Below are 20,295 nucleotides of genomic sequence, written 5' to 3'. Positions count from 1 at the left end.
AGAGATGATCGATTTCATGTTGCTTGATGGAACTGTCTGCATTGTAAATGAGTTCTCGTTCATCGATCAGCTGATAGACTGATTAAGCACCAGGGTGCAGACAGGAAGTGATGGTGTACAGTCCATTTCCATGCTGATTTTAATTTTGTAATTTTTTCTAATCTTAACCATGCCATAACCACCTGGCAAATGGTGTTGGGCTGGAAGCTCTTGGTGCAACCCCAATTCCAAAAAAGCTGGGACAATGAGACAACGAGAACCTGGTGAGAGAGAAACCGAGGCAAAGTAAGAGAGTGAGGGATGAGAAAAGAGACACAGTGTAGGAGGAAGCAGTGGGCAGGAATAAAAGTGCTTACAGTGAAATGTCTGGACCGAGTGGCCAAAAGCAGAATCAATACAACAGCATTTTGTGTGTGTGTGTGTGTGTGTGTGTGTGTGTGTGTGTGTGTGTGTGTGTGTGTATATATATATATATATATATATATATATATATATATATATATATATATATATATACACAGTGAAACCCGGTTATCTCGCCCTCGGTTACCTCGACAACCCTATTAAGTCGACGTTTTTGAAGTGGAACCGCCAAATTCTCGCAAGCATTTTTTATCGGTTATGTCGATATCTTTTTTATGTCGCCGAACCCTGATATCTCGAGCACAAGGGGGGAAAAATTTGCCATTTAACGTCGGTTATCTCGGTGCAGCCGCAGAAGAACTCGTGGAAGTGGCGGAAAAATCAAGTCTTACAGCTGCTACCGGTGTTGTATTGTATACTGGTGAATCTCTGCTGTTAGTTAGTGCTAGTGTTCGTAGTGTTCGTAGGGGCGCGGTGCGGCTTTGGGAAGAAAATCGCAGCCGTTGAGAGAGTGCCGGTGGGAAGACACGTACCGGGAAACGCATGAGCGATAACAACGACCGCCGTGAACCAACATATACCAACAATAACGGACAGTGAGAGTGTGGAAGTTTAAATAGGAGCTGGTGATGATGATAAACGAGCACCATATGTGCGCGATTGAAGCCGGGAGCTTCAGAGAAAGCGGCCGAGAAAGCACCTGACACGCTGAAGGGGGCCGAAGGGGGCGTGGCAGGTGGATTCCTGACAGATAAACATGTACTGTATGTATTTTTATAGCATGCCTTCATCAAACAAATCGCGGCAACGCTGTTGTGTAAAAAACCCCTTCAAAAACACGTGCATGCACATTCTCATTTATTACCGCACATCATGTACATAAAGAAATTTCAAGCAAGTTAATATATTGCCGCCATTTTGATTTTCGTTTATCTCGATCATTGGTTACCTCGATGCTTTTTGGCGACCCCCTAGGACATCAACATAACCGGGTTCCACTGTGTGTATATATATATATATATATATATCATTCTCATTTTAAGAAAAAAAATAAGGTCATTTTAAATTTGATGGATGCAACACAATTCAAAAAAGTTGAGACTGGGCCATGATTCCCCCTGTGCAGAAGTGTCTAGACGTAGCAATGAGGGTTTCATTTCACTGGAACCAACAGGCATGACTCTTCTTCCAGAATGATAATGGTCTAGTGCACAATCAGAGTTCCATGGAGAACAACATTTCCAAAACAGTTGTGAAAGAACTCAAAACACTTCAACCTTAACTCCAATAGACTTTCAAAATTGAATGAAAAGCCTTCCCAGAAGAGTGAATGTCAAACACAATATAGTATAATTAGTATAATGTAGAGCTTACACTGAGATCTGGCTAACCTAGGCTCCCCTGGGTAATGTTTTAAACATCATAGGTTTGACCTTTCTTTCTTAGCCCACAGGAGACCACTGGTAGCTAAGCAAGCTAAGATTCAAAGCCCCAGTGATATACAGTGATATAATGAACTTGATTCTTGGGTTCAATCAGTGGTGAAATCACAACGACTACTTTTTAAAGGTCTATCAGAGTCACTCTTAAATTCTAATTGAATAATAATTAATCCAAATGTTCACGAGTAATTCTGGTGTCTCATGATCTAGCGGTCAACCACGAACTACAGGATTCTCCTCATATCCACTTTCAGGTCTCATTTTGGTGTCCTCATCTCTTGTCTTGGGGTTCCATGTGAGCTAGGCTTCAGGAATGTGTGGTAGTTCCATCCTCGGCATCCATTTTTTGGTTCCTTCACCATCTCTACTTCTACCACATATCTTAATGTGTTGGCCATCTTTAGACATGTCTTGATGAAGGGTTGAAGACAATCAGTGTCCTTAGAAAGTCTTATTACGGAAATTAGAGTGCAATCTGTGACCCAGGTTAATCCATTCCAATCAAAGTGTAATTCCAAGGATCTGTAGGTAATTACTCAAAGACAGTGCCTACACAGGGGTCCCAAACTACGGCCCACCTTCACATTTGGATCAGCCTTCTAAACAATGCCAGAGACATATTGACACCGTTGTGGTGGGCCGGATCTTCAACAACGATAAGACGACCTACCTACAGGAGGTTAAAAACCTGGAGAGATGGTGCCAGGAGAACAACCTTCTCCTGAACGTCAGCAAGACTAAGGAGTTGATCGTGGACTTCAGCACGAAGCAGGAGCGGTCATACCAACCGCTAAACATCTGCAGGACTCCAGTGGAAAGAGTGGACAGTTTCCGGTACTTGGGTGTTCACATCACACAGGACCTGTCTTGGTCCTGTCACATCAACACCCTGGTGAAGAAGGCCCGGCAGCGTCTGTACCATCTGAGACGCTTAAGGGACATTAAACTACCCTCTCAGGTGCTTAAGACTTTTTACACTTGCACCATTGAGAGTGTTCTGACGGGTAGCATCACTTCCTGGTTTGGGAAACAGCACCATGCAGGACAGACGAGCCCTCCAGAGGGTGGTGCGTTCAGCTGAACGTACCATCCACACCGAGCTCCCTGACCTGCAGGACATCTACAGCACGCGGTGCCGGACCAGAGCCAGGAAGATTATGAAGGACCTCAGCCATCCCAACAATGGACTCTTTTCTCTGTTGCGTTCGGGGAAACGATTCCACTCCTTGAAGGCGAACACAGAGAGAATGAGGAGGAGCTTCTTCCCGCAGGCCATTCGGAGTTTAAACCAGGAAACACCCAGGATCTAAAAACTGGCCCACTCTCTCCATCATCACACTTCTTCCCCTGCACAAATCACACTTTTCGTGCTACGGCACATTATACACTGGACTTGCACAGCACAGTGCACTTTACATTTCATATTTTCTTTTTCATATTTATTTCATATTTTTATATTCTTATTTTTATACCACACCATTCCACACAAGGACACTTTACACCACACCTTACTGCACACGGACACATGGACAATCAAAAACCATGCCTAACTTGTTTACTGTTGTTTACTGTTTAACTGCACACTGCCATAAACATTTTTTGTGTATGTGTATATATATGTATATATGTATATGTATGTATATATATATATACATATATATTTATATATCTTTATATCTTTATTTATCTGCCTTCTTTTTCTTGTTATTATATTTTTCTTTTAAATTTTTTCTTTAAAATTTTGTATATATTAAATTTTTGTAATATAGCTGCATGGAGAGCGCTATATTATATACATTATTGATCATTTATTACTTATATTATTTATTACATATATATTATGTTGATTCATTAAAATATTCATATTTATTACATTTAGCAAATTTTCATAAACCAATACTGTTTTTTTTTTCAGTATCCATTTATACTTTATTAATATTAATCGGTGATCGGCAAGTTCGATTCAACCTAGCTATCAGCATCGGTAAAATCTGTCAACGTCTAGTTATTAACATAGTCTAATTATTTGTTGGATTCAAGTTTGATTTCAATAGCAGCTAACATGAAAACATTTCTTTACAATAGTAATGACGCTATTTTAATAAGCGATATAGAGTATCTCTAAGAAAGAGATGCTCATTTGTCTATAAGGTTGTAGAACAAAATAATAGAATTAAGAGGGATAATAAATGCATCTAAAATCATCTTCACAATAATACCAGTAGTCACTTTTCTGTTACAGACCAACCTCCAATAAAAAAAGAAAAAAATGACACGTCCCTCACAGAAAAAGTGTGTGGACCCCACATTAAAATGAACATTGGTCTATGCTAAGTGCTCCTCAAATCTTAGGATACCTAAAAAACCTCCATATACAGTATGCCTGATTCAAAAAATGAGGAAAATAAAATTCTTCTCCTATTTCGGGAAATTCATCTCTCTGTAAGCTGTTAAAGTCTGTAACTTTGTTGTAAAGCGAGGTTTCAGGGTGTTGCACTTGTATGTGTGGGTCTTACCTTGTAGCTCAGGTACACAAGCAACATGGTTTCTGAAAAGCTGATGAAAGCCACGAGAACCTGGTGAGAGAGAAACCGAGGCAAAGTAAGAGAGTGAGGGATGAGAAAGAGACACAGTGTAGGAGGAAGCAGTGGGCAGGAATAAAAGTGCTTACAGTGAAATGTCTGGACCGAGTGGCCAAAAGCAGAATCAATACAACAGCATTTTGTGTGTGTGTGTGTGTGTGTGTGTGTGTGTGTGTGTGTGTGTGTGTGTGTTTGTGTGTGTGTGTGTTTGGGTCTGTTTCTAAGTTGTGAAAGCTGTGTGCGATTTATCCACATAGGTCTGTAATCACCTCGCTTTCTGCTCCGTGTTGTGAGTATGTGAGTATTAGTGTGTAAGTGTGTGTAGGGTTGTGTAGGTTCGAGTGTAAAAAAAAGGTTAACTGATCTGACCTGAAGCGCCCAAAGTGGCAGAGGTCTGTTCACCCAGATAATGAGGGACCTGGTGGCAAAAAGAAGCTGTTATTGGAGGACATGAAGTTCATCGCACAGTTCATCATTTCCATGTAAATTGAACACGACAGAAATTTCCGAAGTCGCCTTGTTTCTGTTGAAGAACTACTCAAGACTTCGGACAGTAGTTATGCAGAGAATAGAAATGAAAAACTAGAAGGTAACGCAACTAGATAACTATTGCTAGCGAGCTAATAACCTTGCTAGCAATTTGAATTGCATTGTATTACAATGTGTCTCAATCATCCCAAGATACGATCTTTCAACTGGAAAATGCTACGATTGTACAGTCCATTGAGATTGTAATTTTTTTACACAAATAGGCAAAACTATTTCAGTCACGACAGCTCTCGGAATGAAGATCGCAAGTGATAAGATTGGCGTGTAGGTAGGTTCGGTGTTACAGCAGGAGGACGTGAAGATGGAACAGAAATTAGCATAACGTATGCAGAGACCATGCCCGGCTAGTTTAGCGAGATGATTCGATTTGCATAGTCAGAGAGGCGTGCCTGACATCAAGAGGGCACTGGCATCAAGAAACCAATCAGCATGCACACGAAGTTTCATGGGAGATCTTGACATTTTTTGACGTTTTTCTATTACATTTTTTGAGAAGGTCAAACTTTCGTTAGGAAGCAGCAGTCTCTACTAAAACTGGTACCATCATGGTTTGTATCAAACCAGAAATACAAACAAATGTATTCACTCATGATAAGTCATGATAGTCAGTTGCAGAAAACATGTGGGCGCAAATCAGCTGAGCCACTCGTTAATAAATATCTGATTGGAGCTTATCAACTATCTATAAACGTTTCAATGAAAAAATTCTCCACAGCAGCTTTACACACTCTCGGTATCCAGGCAGTTCGGTTCTCCAAACGTTCAGATGAAACACTTTGCTTTGTCTTTTGTAAAAAAAAAAGATGTTCTTCAGTGTTTGGAGATTTTCTTGTTCATCCCAGAGCAGTTCAGTAGGATTTAGGTGCAGTGACCGGGCAGGTCGTTCTCTAGATAACGCTAACAGAACTCAGACGTGTTTATCGCTTCGGCTCATCGTCTTGTTGTTCCAATGATCCACAGTCCAGACGGAATCGCATGATGTTCAAGTGTGGAATGGGAGCCATGTTGGTCCAGGATTTCTTTCACTTTTGGGAATACATTTTCAGCCTTCCCTGCTCCAAAACAACCCCAAATCATTAAGCTTTCTCTTCCAAGTGTGAGTGTGGGGGTGAGGGAGTCTGATCACATCTTCACTCCTGTTCTCCATCATACACAAGTTCTTCTGGTAGAGAAAAAAAACTGTCCCAGGAATCTTAAAGAATGGTTATTAGTTTGGGGTGGTCTACTGTGATTATTTAATAAGTGAACAAATTACAGTACATAATTTAACAAAACAGCAATTTACTGTATTTTTATGCATAAACTATGCAGTATAGTAGATACGGGTTCACGAGTGGAGGGCAATGAGTACAGTATCCTGCTAACTTAAAATTTTATTAAATTCATTTTTATTTGTATAACGCCTTTAATAATGAAAATTGTCTCAAAGCAGCTTTACACAGATAATGTGGTGATAAAAAAATGAATATGTTCTTTATAAGTGTAAGTTTGTCCCTGATAAAAAAAAAGCCGGTGGCGACTGTGGTGAAGGAAAAACTCCCTGAGACGGCATAAGGAAGAAACCTTGAGAGGAACCAGACTCAAGAGAAACCATCCTCATCTGGGTTGCACCGTATGTCCATTTATTGCGGATAAACGATGTTGCGGGGTACAGTGATGATGATCAAACTGTAGTCCTGAGTCCTGTAAATTTTCATCATCATAAGATCCGAAAATTTTACTCAGAGAACATCTGTAATGTTAAAACCCGAAACAGAAAGCGTTCCTGTGGATCCAAAAGTGTGTGAAGCCACAATCGAGAATTGTCATTTAAGCAGTAAGATTTTAGTTGCGAACGGTTCGAACAATTTCCCTCGTTATTCAAAGCGAACAGCTGTCTCGTCAGCTCGGTAAATAAACGAGGTGCACGAAAGCACGCTGCGAGGGACAGCTTGATGGGTTGTGACCGTGCGTAAACACACACACACAAAAACACACACACGGCTACGTTCTCTTATTAAAAACCGCAGAGCACCAGGGACAACATCTTGCCTAAATATAACCTTTCATTATATTATAAGCTCAGAGTCCCTCCTCCTGACGTCGATAAAATCGATACGCTGAGGTCGAGGGCACGGCGCGTTTTCCCGCTATTCGGGTTTGATCTCACACACACACACACACACACACACACACACACTGTTCAGAGAATTGGGAAACATGACTTGGGCCTCACGCTGATGCAATTAAAACGCCAGCGGCGTACAGTTTGCTGGTCCTTCCAGGAAACAAAAGACAAGTCGATAGTGGTGTTTAATTTATTTATTTAGTTATTTATTAGTTGTTGTTTTTTTGCTGTATCATGAAATAAGGATCGCTGATCTGGTCGAATTTTTTTTCCACCCTCAAGTCGCATGCACTTACCAGTCAAAGTGGCTTTTATTTTGTGCAGATGCATTCTGTCTGAGACATCCAGGGCTGTAGAGAAACACACACACACACACACACACACACACACACAAACTCAGATAAATGACAAAAGGCCCAGCAGCTTGCGCTCAATACTGATATTTAAGCTTCTATAAATCATTCTCTCTATTTTTTTTCTCTCTTCGCTCCGTCTCTTCTTTTTGCTGCCCGAATCCCTTGGGATCCTTTGATCTCGTTCTGATCTGCCCTCATGTTGCCATGCTCACACACCACCTCTGCTGCCTTGCACTTTCTCTCTCTCTCTCTCTCTCTCTCTCTCTCTCTCTCTCACACACACACACACACACACACACACACACACACACACACACACACACAAACACACAAACTCATCACCTGCATCATCCACCTTCATTTACACTCACATACAATATCTGGACAAAGGTATTGGGACACCCAAGTTCTTCACCCGTATGTGAACCGTATGACCTTCACTTGAGAAAATCTAAACCTCCAAACCAAACAAAAACAGATCCATGAAGATCAGCTTTCCATGGGTTGGAGGTTAAGATCTACTGCTATAGAGCTCCAACCCTAGTGAACACCTTCTGGATGGATTTGTCACACTGACTGCACACGAGGCCTCCTCACCTCACCTACATCACTACCTGACTTTACCAACAATGTATTAAATCTCACACAAATCTCCAAAAAATCTAGTAGCTCCCTACGTGCATAAATGAGCATCGGCAGTCTACGACCCTGTCGCCGGTTCACCACTGTTCCTTCCTTGGAGCACTTTTAATAGATTCTGACCACTGCAGACCAGGAACATCCCACAAGAGCTGCAGTTTTGGAGATGCTCTGGCCAAGTCACAATTTATCAAACTCGCTCAAATCCTTACGCTCGCCCATTTGTCCTGCTTCTAACACATTCAATTTGAGGACAAAATGTTCACTTGCTGCCTAAAAAGTTAAAACCAGCCAATAACAGGTGCCATGATGAAGAGATCATCAGTGTTCTTCACTTCATAATGTTATAATGTTATGCCTGATCTATATATATATATATATATATATATATATATATATATATATATATATATATATATATATATACACACATGGAAGGAGTCTCCAGTGTCAGTTCTTTGAAACACTCAGGGATTTTGTGGGGGTTTTTTCTCCGCTTTGTCTTATTTTCTCGTATTAATGAAAAAAGGAAGAAAAACAAACAGGCCAGAAGTCGCTGGGACATGCTTTTATAGGAGTATAATCAACTTTAAGCCTAGTAATTATGTGTTATTATGTATTTCTCTCTCACACACACACACACACACACACACACACACACACACACACACACACACTCCCTCTCACCAGTCCCTCTGCTCACGTGGATCATCCAGGAGCACTCGGACGATGTATAGCAGGCAGCTCAGCACCTTCAAGAAGAAGTTGAAGAGGCGAACTCTCAGACCTGCGGGGACAGGCAGAGACGCCCATCAGATCGGAAAAAGAAAGGAAAGAATGAATGAAAGGGAGAGAGTAACAACACCAGAGATCCCTGAGGTGTACTTTCACCAGCGTGTAGCACATCAAACATCCACAAGAGCGACTGACACAGTCAAGAGCCGAGATAGCCACTGATACAGCTCACTGCACTCCACGACAAAAAAACAGACCAGACAGAAAACAGAAAAAAAAGGAGACAAACAGAAAAAGAGCAGAAGCGACGGCGGGTTCAGGTTAAAGCGAGAGAGACGAGGACCGGATGGATGTGGAGAACTCACTGGATCGCTGGTTTTTGATGAAGAAGAGCTTCAGGCGTTCTTTAAAGGTGTTCTCGTTGACGTAGAACTCTACCTGGACTCTGTGGAGGAAAAGAAAAAAGAAAATAATTGAAAAATAAAGTGTGTGAAGGTGGAGAAATAGAGGTAGCATGCGTGGAGGTGAAACATCTATTTCGGCAATTTAACAAGGTGTAAATTAGAGCAAAGTGCACAGTGTGTGTGTGTGTGTGTGTGTGTGTGTGTGTGTGTGTGTGTGTGTGTTTGTGTATGCGCGCATGGTAAAGCGTAATGACTCTGAGAGGAAATGATGTCCTCTTTACTCTTGGCACACACACGCCTCGTTGTTTTCTGCCACTTAAACATGGGGGAATAAGAATCCTTCCGAATCTCAGACCTCCAGCAGAGTCGCTGATTGCTGCCTTCGCTCTGTTCCCCATGATCCTTCACTGCCCTAGGGCCTGGATTAACACACCTCTACCGGAGATATTTGTGCGGTACGCGGTGACTTGTGCACGCACACAGCGGTACAGCGGCACGGCAACGCGGTGACAACCGCAAGTATTTACAGCTCGACTTATTCTCAATATTCTCTTTGCACCATGAGCCAGAGCTTCTGCTTTTCATTCAAGCGATAGCAGGAACACAAAAGAACTGCAGAGGCAGATGCGGCAACCACGGTAGCAGCAGCAATAACAACAACAAGAGCAACAATAGTAGAGGCAACAGCAACACCACACCGCCACCAAACAAAACGACAAAAACAGTAGCAGCAAAAGGAACACCACCACCACCAGCAACAACAATAGCAGCAGCAACAGCAACATCACAACAGTAGAAGCAGCGACAGCAACACCACTAACAACAGTGGAAGCAACAGCAACACCACCACCAACAGTAGCAGCAACACCACAACAATAGTAGCAGCAACAGCAAAACAACAACAGTAGTAGCAGTAGCAGGAATCATCTCTGTGCGTACAGCACTTTGTGGACAGTGGAGAAAGTCAAAATGCTGTACAGAAGGAAAAATCATCCAGAGGTAAAAAAAAAAAAAAAAAACTTGCAAGAAAAAAAGTCTTTTTACAGGGGGGAACTGGTTACAATATGTATCTTCTCCTCGACCCTCGCTGTTTTTTTTCCGTTCCTCCATTTTTCATTCGTCAGCATCTTCTGTATTGTACCTGTCCAGAGCGCTCCAGAGTTTAGCAGGTGGTGCATCAGTAATAATGGTCCTTGAGGAAACACAATCTCTAACCTCTAACCCTCTGCCATTCCCTTCCTGAGCTTCCCCTACAAACCGCCAAAGAACATTCATTCAAGTATTGGCAACTGTTACAGCCTCATTTACGCCGGATGATGGTTCCTTGGTTTGTTCTCCGGATGATCCTCAGGCCTGTGCTGTGATTCCCCATGCTCTCACTTCACTCTGCTTAATGACCTTCCTCTAGATCGTGATTTTTGCTTGTATGTATTAAAGCGTGTTTGAATCTTGTCTGATCTATTACATGATAGATCCCGGATTGCACGTGGCACCATGAAGTAAAGCAAATCATTGTGATGTTTGTGTGAATGAAGAACATCTTCACTATCAGTTCAAAAGTATTGGGACACCATCTGATGCCTTTGGAAGCATGACATTTTCCCTTCATTTGAACTAAGAGACCCAACCTGTTCCAGCATAACACAAAAGCCAGCTCTATGAAGATCTGCTTTTCATGAGTTTGAGTAGAAGATCTCCTGCTATAGAGCTCCAACCCTACTGAATACCTCTGGGAAGGATTTTTCACACTGACGGCACCCCAGTTCTCCTCACCTCACCTACATCCTGTAGTACCTGACTTTCCTAAACAAATCTTAAACAAAATCTGGTGGAAGAACTTCTGAGAAGAGTGGATCTTACTATAGCAGCAAATGGAGACTAAATGTGGAATGCGTTGCTCCAACATGGCATAGGAAATCTTATAGTCCATATAATGTAGGAGCAATTTAGACTACTGACGTGATAGAGATTATGAAGAAAAATGGTCTTTCAAAAAACAAACAAACAAAAAGTAATCAATATAAACAAAACGTTCCTATCCAGTGATAGCAGATGAAAGAGAAAAACCCTATCAGTTTTGCATGAGTCTGTGACCCGGACATGACAGTCAGCATGGACACATGCTTCCTAATCCCTACTCCCTTTAATCTCACCCACACAATACAGAGACTTGTTGCTATGGTGACAGAGAGCATCCCTGGCTCGGTCATGAAAACACACACACACACACACACACACACACACACACACACACACACAAAGTTAGTGAGAGACATTCAGTTGTTAGAACAATTTTGGATGTCTTTTTATGTTGAATCATTTGCAAATTATGTCGACTGAGAACAATGACTGTGATAAGAGCATCACAGCAGCAGTACAAAGTGTGTGTGTGTGTGTGTGTGTGTGTGTGTGTGTGTGTGTGTGAGAAAAATCATGGAAGAAATGCCGCCCCCAAAATAAATTGGATCGTCATGCTAGCTGTCACTGCAGCATTGTGTTTCGATAAAAGAGTCCCTTCTGCAGCACCTCTGCCATTACAATCATTAACCTCAATCTGTAGGCTCGTCATTACGATGCTAAATCATTTGTAGCTAATTAGCCGTGAGCGTAATTGTTCTCAGTCAGACAGCACAGGCAGCATTACAGAAGGCCGCCGAATAAACCTTTTAATTAAGCACAGGGATCCCTGTCTGACGCTCCCTCGGTGAAAGCGGCTTGCTAATTTGGAATGATTATGGTAATCAAATCCGGGATCAAGGGCAACGAGTGGACCTGCGCACTCTGCGGCGGATTACAGAGGGTCCTCGGCGACGTGGAGCTGAACGGAGGTAAGTTGATTATTCGAGCGGAACATGTGGTCAGTCAATTGCGATCGAAAAATAAGAGGCCTCACTGTCCTGAGATCCGCAAAATGCGGATAGTGTGTCCGGAATCCAAGAAGGGGAAATGGAAAGACATACGAGGTGGTATGAAAAAGTTTCGAGACTAATGGTGTAACTGGTGCTATTCGGACAACTCGTTAATACGCCAGTTAGAACAGAAGAAGAAACCGTGATGTTATGCCTGAAACTGGGTACATCTGCCACAGAGGCGTTTGACATCACATACGTTTGACATACGGCGATGATGCCACGAGTCGTACAAGGTGTTTTGGACGAACTCAACCTCTGAAAAATGTCGAAACATTCAGCAACTTGTGCATGATTGTCGGAAAGTGATTCACATGATCTCACTCCCACACCCACCCTACCTGCCAGATTTGCCTCCTGCGGACATCACCCTCTTCCCGAAGATGAACCTCTGGCTCAAAAGTCGTGGTTTTGACACCGTTGCAGAGATCTGGCACGAATCACAGAAGGTGCTTGACTCGCTTCAAAAAGAAGACTTCCAGGACACTTTCCAGAAGAAGGCTGGGGGCTCTGTATTGCTGTGCAAGGGGACTTTTTGATGGTGATTGTGTTCAAATGTTGTTTAATAAAGTACTTTCTTTTAAATAGAGTCTCAAGACATCACCTCGTAGTTTTCTCTCTTTTTCCCAGTCAATCGCAATCTTCGGTGGGCTCGTATGCAGAAGAGGGTAGAAAGCTCAGTTCTGAAAGTGTGTGTGGAAAGATGCCATGGCTTGACATTTGGGAAAATATGTGTAAAGAAAGAAATGGTAAAATGTACTGGATTTAGAAATATCATAGCCTTTAAATCATACACTATATGCACAAAAATCTGTGGACACCTGATTCGAGCATAAGATTGGAATATGCCTTCCATATTGAGTCCCCATTTAGCTGTTATTATAAGTTCCACTCTTCTGAGAAGATGTTCCACTAGTTTTGTGTGAGATTCATTCAGGTGTTAGTAAAGTCAGGTACTACAGGATGTAGATGAGGTGAGGAGGCCTGGGGTGCAGTCAGCGTGAAATATTAATTCCAAAGGTGTTCAATAGGGGTTTAGAGCTCTATAGCAGGAGATCTTCCACCCACTTTCAACCCATGGAAAGCAGATCTTCATGAAGCTAGTGTACAGGAGCAGGAACCTTTAGCCTTACAATGTAGATTTAAATATAAGTATATTTCTCACTGAAGTTAGTCATGTGTTAAGACAGACTAATTTGTTTTCACTTTTTTATATTCTTATATTTTATACTTTGTTATATTTTTTATGTGTTTTTTTCGTATACTATTATCATTTGCACATCTATAACATATACAAAGAGTGCCTGTAATAGTTGCAGCCCTAATCATTTTATGATTTAATTGCTATATTTCCTCATGAAACGAAACAGATTCCTGGATAAGCCACCGGTCAAATTATTGGCGAATGCAAAAAATAAATAAATACAAAATCTCAGGCTTCTGCTTATTGACTGATGCCACAGAGCTCATTATCTCAAACTTCATTCAGCTGATAAAATAAAACAAATTATTCACTACGGTTTATTGAATTTATGACGACCGGCCTGCATTGTTATATTGACCCGACCATCCTACTAATTGAACTCGGTTTCAGACTCCGTGCAGAACATGCATCTGGGCTGAATATATACCTGTGCGCTGGAGAATTTAGAAGGAACTCTCTGAAAACCGTGCGCATTGTCAACGTGTCTCTTTTTCCACTACTGAATTTTACTCCCACCTTCATCTGTTACACCAAAATCCCAGTCAAGAGCCCTTCTACCTCTCCACTGGTCTGAGGGAAAGCCCTTCAGAGTGCCATTTCAACTCTCCAGAAATCTCCAGCCAATTAAAAGCCAAACCATTGCGTGACGTTCGAGCTGACATGTTAGCTCCGGTCTGGGCAGACAGTAGCGGGAACAGCACATTAGAAACTCATTATGATCATTAATTCGAAAAGGAAATGAAGGCGCAAGTGCACAGAGGAACACAATCCTCCTGATGGCAATGTTTCTGTCTTTCCTTCCATTCTAATATAACATCATGGTGTTCATGATATCAGGTACTTTATCTAGGTGAAGTTAAGAGGCCTGGGGTGCAGTCAGTATACAGATGAATACTAAAGGTGTGCATCAGGGTTGGAGGTCTATAGCAGGAGATCTTCCACTCTAACCCTTGTAAAGCATCTGTTCATGGAGCTGGCTGAAACAGGTTTGGATCTTCAAGTTCAAGTGAAGGGAAAATTTCATGCTAGAGCATCTTAAGATACGATACAATTGTGTGCCTCCAACTGTATGCTAACAATTTGTTAAGAACCACATAGGAGTGAAAGTCTGGTGTCCCAAAACGTTTGTCCATATCGTGTATATTGTATTCTAAAAGAAACAACAATGATGATAAAAGGTTGTTTCTGGATTAGGAGGTGTCCGATACATGCATACACACATGCTAATCTAAACCCTGTCTTCTCCATTAAGAGACAATTAAATTTCAAGCTTAGTCTTATCCACATGCATTTGCAGGTTTGTGTGTGTTAGAAATGCTAAGACTCGAAGATGTGCTAGCATGACCACTCCTCAGGTTGTTCATTTAATTTCACATTTCTCTAGGATCTCTGGGATTTTCGATTCAAACCCACTGGAATAAATTACAAACTAAGCGTAGCTCGGTTGGGTTGCTATTAAATACGCTACGCAACATTGTGAAGAAAAATTGATGTTAGCAAAACACAAGTCCAGCTATAAAATAAGCTATTAAACATAGCTAGCTGGCTAACGTTCAACTGATTGTTTGTTAAAGGAGCAGCTACCATTGTATTGCAAACAGCTAGGTCTTTATTGCTCATTTTTAGACTGCACCCCAGGCCTCCAGACCTACATCCAGCATACTACAATCTCCACAAAATCTAGTGGAACATCTTCCTAGAAAAGTGGAGCTCATTATAACAGCAAATGGGGACTACCTGTGGGGATCGCCTAGCATTCTCATGCTCAGGTAGATATATAATGTATGAGAGATGTTTAATTAGACATTATATCTGACTCAAACAGGAGTTTATTCAGGATTAAACCCTCTTGAAAACACTTAAGGTCTTATTTAAGGATGCGGCGTCCTGCGCGGGCGGGGAGCTCTTTTGTCGGGATCGTGTCTGAAAGCGCGAGGTGATGAAAAAGAGCAGGTAAGAGCGATGAGCGTGCATTTTCAACACAGTGAAGTTATTCTCAGCTTTAAAGTGCGCTGTTATTCTTTAAATGAGCGACGCTCTGACAAACCCCATTAGACATCAATGGAATACGAATGTTTTATCGGCGGAATTGACTACGGCCCACGATGCACCGCTCAAGTGCACAAAAGTGGAGGATGAGAAAGAGACATTCATATTAAAGCCATGCAAAGCAAGGTTATGGATGTCTACGCACTTCATATACGAGCTGGTATGGAAACGTTTCAATATTAATGGTGTTAACTGGTGCTATTCTGACCACGTGCGGTACCACGTCTTTCTGGGATCTCTGTATATAAAGTCTGCGATTTCATCATAGACAGAAAGTTAGAACAAAAGAGAAAACATGAAACTAAGCAAATCTTCCACAGAGACGTTTGACATGACATATGTTTGACATACGGTGATGCTGCAACGAGTCATTTGAGATGTTTCGAGTGGCACGTGTGCTTTGAGAGCAGAAGAGCATCACTGGAAGACAATTAGTGATCAGAAAATCCTTGGACGAGCTCAACCCCTGAAAATTATACCATTCAGCAACTTGTGCATGATGATCATAGGAGAACAATTCACATGATCTCACTTCCTCACCCACCATACACGCCAGATTTGCCTCCCACAGACTTTGTCCTCTTCCTGAAGATGAAGCTCAAAGGTTGCCGTTGACACTGTTGCAGAAATCGGTCGCTAATCGCAGAAGGTGCTTGACGCACTTTCGAAAAGAAGACTTCAGGACACATTCCAGAAGAAGGATGGGAGCTCTGTATTGCTATATATAACATCCCATTCAACATGTATGCCCCTATGTACTGTTAAAATAACCTCCACTCTTCTGGGAAGATGTTCCACTGAATTTTGGAGTGTGCTTGTGGAGATTTGGTGAAGTTAGGCACTGATGTAGGTGAGGTGAGGAGGTCTGGGGTGCAGTCAGAGTTCCAATTAATCCTAAAGGCGTTCAATAGGGTTGAGAATCAGAGGTCTATAGGAGAACATCTTCCACTCCAACCCATGTAATGCAGATCTTTATGGAGCTGGCTTTGTGACAGGGGCATGTCATGCTGGAAGAGGTTTGGGTCTCCTAGTGCAAGTGAAGGACAAATTTCATCCTACAGCATCCGAAGACGTCCTAAACAATTGTGTGCCTCCAACTCTGTGATAACAGTTTGGAGAAGAACCACGTTTGAATGTAACAGGTCAGGTGTCCTAATACTTTTGTCAATATATTGTAGTTCTATGCATATAAACTTTCATGAAAGATTATTTTGAAATATTTCATAATGATTATGAGACCATTACAGCATGCATTTAGAATATTTACAGTTATTTTACAAGTTATTAAACCACTGCAAGAAAGCACAGAAATGATCTACATGATCATTGGATCCCACAAAGAAAATAACAGGTTAAGTGTATTGTTAAAACCAGATTTAATCAACACACTGATCCATTTCCTTGCTTTAATTAACAATTATTGACTTATTTATTCTGTAGTTTGGATTGAAATTAAATAAACCAAGAATGAAAGCCAATTCATGGAAATCACTGGTGGAGTTTGGAATATTTTTGAAAACAGGTAAGTGATCAATTTAATATAATTTACATTTTAAATAAAATACATTTTAGACTCGTTTATACAATCACACTAAGTGACAGTGGATGAAGCCCTCAGCCTGCTCTGTCTTTTTATTCCCTACTCATGGATCTCACTAGCATACTAACAAGCATAATAATCATTTGATTCCAGTGAAAGACACTGTATCAGACAGCCAGAGTGAGAGACACTAGATCAGACATTCACATTAAAAGAGATCAGATACTGTACATTAGTCACAGTGGGAAACACCAGATCAGACAGTCATATTGTGAGAGATACTGGAACAGACAGAGATATTGCTGGAGACTCTATATCAAACAGCCACAGATGAAAAACACTGAATCAAACAGCCAGTATGCGAAACACTGGATTAGACAGCCAGTGTATGAGATACTGAATTAGACAGCCATAGTGAGAGACTCTGTATCAGGTAATCACAGTGAAAGGCACTGGATCAGACAACTAGAGTGCAAGACAGTGGCTTAGACAGCCAGTGTGCAGGACACTGGATCAGACCTCCAGAGTGTTTGATACTGAATTAGACAGCCACAGTTAGAGACGCTGTATCAGGTAGACACAGTGAAAGACGCTGGACCAGACATCCAGTGTGCAAGACACTTGATTAGACAGCCAGAGTGTTAGACAATGGATTAGACAGCCAGAGTGTGAGACACTGGATCAGACAGGCACTGTAAGAGACATTGGATTAGACAGACACAGTGAAAGGCACTGGATCAGAGAGTCAGCATGAGAGACCCTGGATCAGACAGTAACAGTGATAGACACTGGATCAGATATTCACAAGAGTGACACTGGATCAAACAGCCAGAGTGTAAGACACTGGATCAGACAGCCGCTGTGCGAGAGATTGGATCAGACAGCCAGTGTATGAGTCACTGTACCTGTCTCACTGGATCAGACAACTAGATTAATACTGTTAAAGACAGGTATAGTAAAAGACACTAGATCAGATAGACATAGTGAGAGACACTGAATCAGACATGTACAGTGAAAGACACTAGATCAGATAGATCACTAGTGCGCTGCTCCTTAGAGGCTGTAATCCAGTGGTACTGCTTGTATTCACTGGTCTGGAAGTGGAGAACAATCCCTTTCACGGGCCGAGACACGCTAGCTAGCTTCGGGGTTGGCCGACCTCCTCACCGTGTCTAGCTTTTTTCAAAATGGATTTTTAAGTAGGTCCGAGACCAAATCAATTTCTTTTCCTATGTAGGCATATATAACATGTGCAGAGCTACACACGTGTTTTGTCAGTCGAACTGTAACAGTTTCTCTCTGACCAACCAATCAGAGGACAGAGAAATGCTCACGCTATTCTGGGCCAGCTCGCTGCATTGTGAGGCGAATATGAAATCTGATTGGTTAAAGAAACAGACCTGTTGGTAATATTCTCTATAGTAAAAGGGCCAGCAGGACAAACAGATTAGATTGACATTGCAGCACATAGAGGCTAAAATCTGATTGGACAAAAAATCTAAATCTACATACACATACTAGAAGCAGTGCAGAGAAGAGAAACATTACGAAATGAAGAACATAAACTGTTGGGAATAAATTAATACAATTTCATGGAACAAATATTAGAATTTAGGTTGTAAATGTAGTTCAGTGCTTCTGATAGTGTTTAGGCCAGCAGAGAAGGCTTCGCTGGCCCTGACCGCCCACCACTGGGATCAGACAGGCACAGTGAAAACCACATGATCAGACAGACACAATGATCAGACAGCCACATTAAAATCTAACCAGTCTTTGACATTTCTGTACTACCGAGCACTCGTGAGTCAAGAATACTCCATCTGCATCCCAAACCACCGCCATTAGTGTCATTATAATTTAAAGTGCATTGTGCAGATTAGGGACTTGAATTGTCTCTGACACTCTCAGTGATGCAATTCATTCGTTTGCTTGAGGAAGAGTGAAGAACAACCTGCTGTACAAAATGTTCTCAGGCAAGATGCTTGCAGCAAGTCTTAGAAAATCCCCCAAATCTTGCATCTTTTAGCATTTTGACGGAAATCATCCACACCCTGATACACATGAAGTAATATGTTTAGCTTGTATTGAACACATTTATGTTCATGAAGCGTTTATCAATTCCAGTCATGTTACTGACAGTGGGGGGCGCTAACTCAGTTACAACGACATTTAATTAGAGATGGGAATGCCAACGATAGATCAGATATGCAGTATCTCACAAAAGTAAGTACACCCCTCACATTTAGAAACCATTTTAGTATCTTCTCTAGGGACAATACTACAGAAATAAGACTTGGATATATTTTAGAGTATCAATATGCAGCTTGTATAGCAGTACAGATTTACTGTCCTTTAAGAATAACAACATACAGCCATTATTGTCTAAACAACTGGCAAACAAAAGTGAGTACACCCTGAGTGAACATGTCAAAAAGTGTCCAAAGTGTGAATATTTAGTGTAAACACCATTGTTATCCAGCACTGCCTTAATACTCCTGGGCATGGAATTCACCAGAGCTGCACAGGTTGTTGCTGGGATCCTCTTCCACTCCTCCATAATGACATCACAGAGCGCTTATTAACCTTCTGCTTGAGGATCCCCACAGGTGCTCAATATGGTACAGGTATGGAGACATTGGCCACTTCATCACCTTCACCTTCAGCTTCCTCAGCAGGGCAGTTGTCATCTTGACGGTGTGTTTGGATTTGTTATTATGTTGGAAAACTGCCCTTTGGCCCAGTTTCTGAAGAAGGGCATCATGTTCTGCTTCAGATAGTCACAGTACATGTTGGAATACATGTTTCCCTCAATGTACCGCAGCTCCCCAGTACCAGCAGCACTCATGCGGCCCCAGACCATGATGCTACCACCACCATGCTTGACTATAGGCATGACACAATTTTCTTGGTACTCCTCACAAGGGCGTCACCACACATGCTGTAGACCATCTGAGCCAAACAAGTTTATCTTAGTCTCATCAGACCACAGAACATGGTTCAAGTAATTCATGCTCTTGGACAGGTTGTCTTCAGCAAGCTGTTTGACTTTCTGAGCCAGCTTCAGAAGCTTCTTCATGCAAACCGACTTGTTGCAGAGTACGCCGTACGGTCTGAGCACTGACACGGACCTTCCGCTTCTGCAGCCTCTAAAGCACTGCTGCAGCACTCATGTGTCTGTTTTTTGAAGCAAGTTCTGCACCTGATTTACAGCATGAGCACTCGACTTCTTTGATGGACCCTTGTAAGGTCTGTTCCGAATGGAACCCGTCTTGAAAAACCTCTGTATGACCCTGATCACTGTACTGTTACTCGGTGTCAGGGTGATACTGATCTTTTTACAGCCTTGGCAGAGCAACAATTCTAATTCTCAAATCCTCAGAGACTCTTTGCCATGAGGTGCCATGTTGAACATCCAG

The 20,295-nt window shown here is 41.8% G+C and overlaps 1 protein-coding gene across 1 annotated transcript in view; it reads right to left on the bottom strand.

The window, feature by feature from the left end:
• Nucleotides 1–20,295, bottom strand: part of LOC124376452 (potassium channel subfamily T member 2) — a 117,513-nt gene that overhangs the window by 75,099 nt on the left and 22,119 nt on the right. Inside the window, exons 2-6 of the mRNA XM_046835548.1 lie at nucleotides 9,139–9,218; nucleotides 8,726–8,825; nucleotides 7,340–7,393; nucleotides 4,757–4,805; nucleotides 4,322–4,381 (exon numbers count right to left, since the gene is read on the bottom strand). Coding sequence (XP_046691504.1) covers nucleotides 4,322–4,381; nucleotides 4,757–4,805; nucleotides 7,340–7,393; nucleotides 8,726–8,825; nucleotides 9,139–9,218 — 343 coding nt within the window. The remainder of the gene's footprint in view (nucleotides 1–4,321; nucleotides 4,382–4,756; nucleotides 4,806–7,339; nucleotides 7,394–8,725; nucleotides 8,826–9,138; nucleotides 9,219–20,295) is intronic.

This window comes from Silurus meridionalis, chromosome 22 (genome assembly GCF_014805685.1).
Source record: "Silurus meridionalis isolate SWU-2019-XX chromosome 22, ASM1480568v1, whole genome shotgun sequence".
NCBI classification, from domain to species: domain Eukaryota; kingdom Metazoa; phylum Chordata; class Actinopteri; order Siluriformes; family Siluridae; genus Silurus; species Silurus meridionalis.
This window is presented reverse-complemented; position numbering and strand designations above follow the sequence as displayed.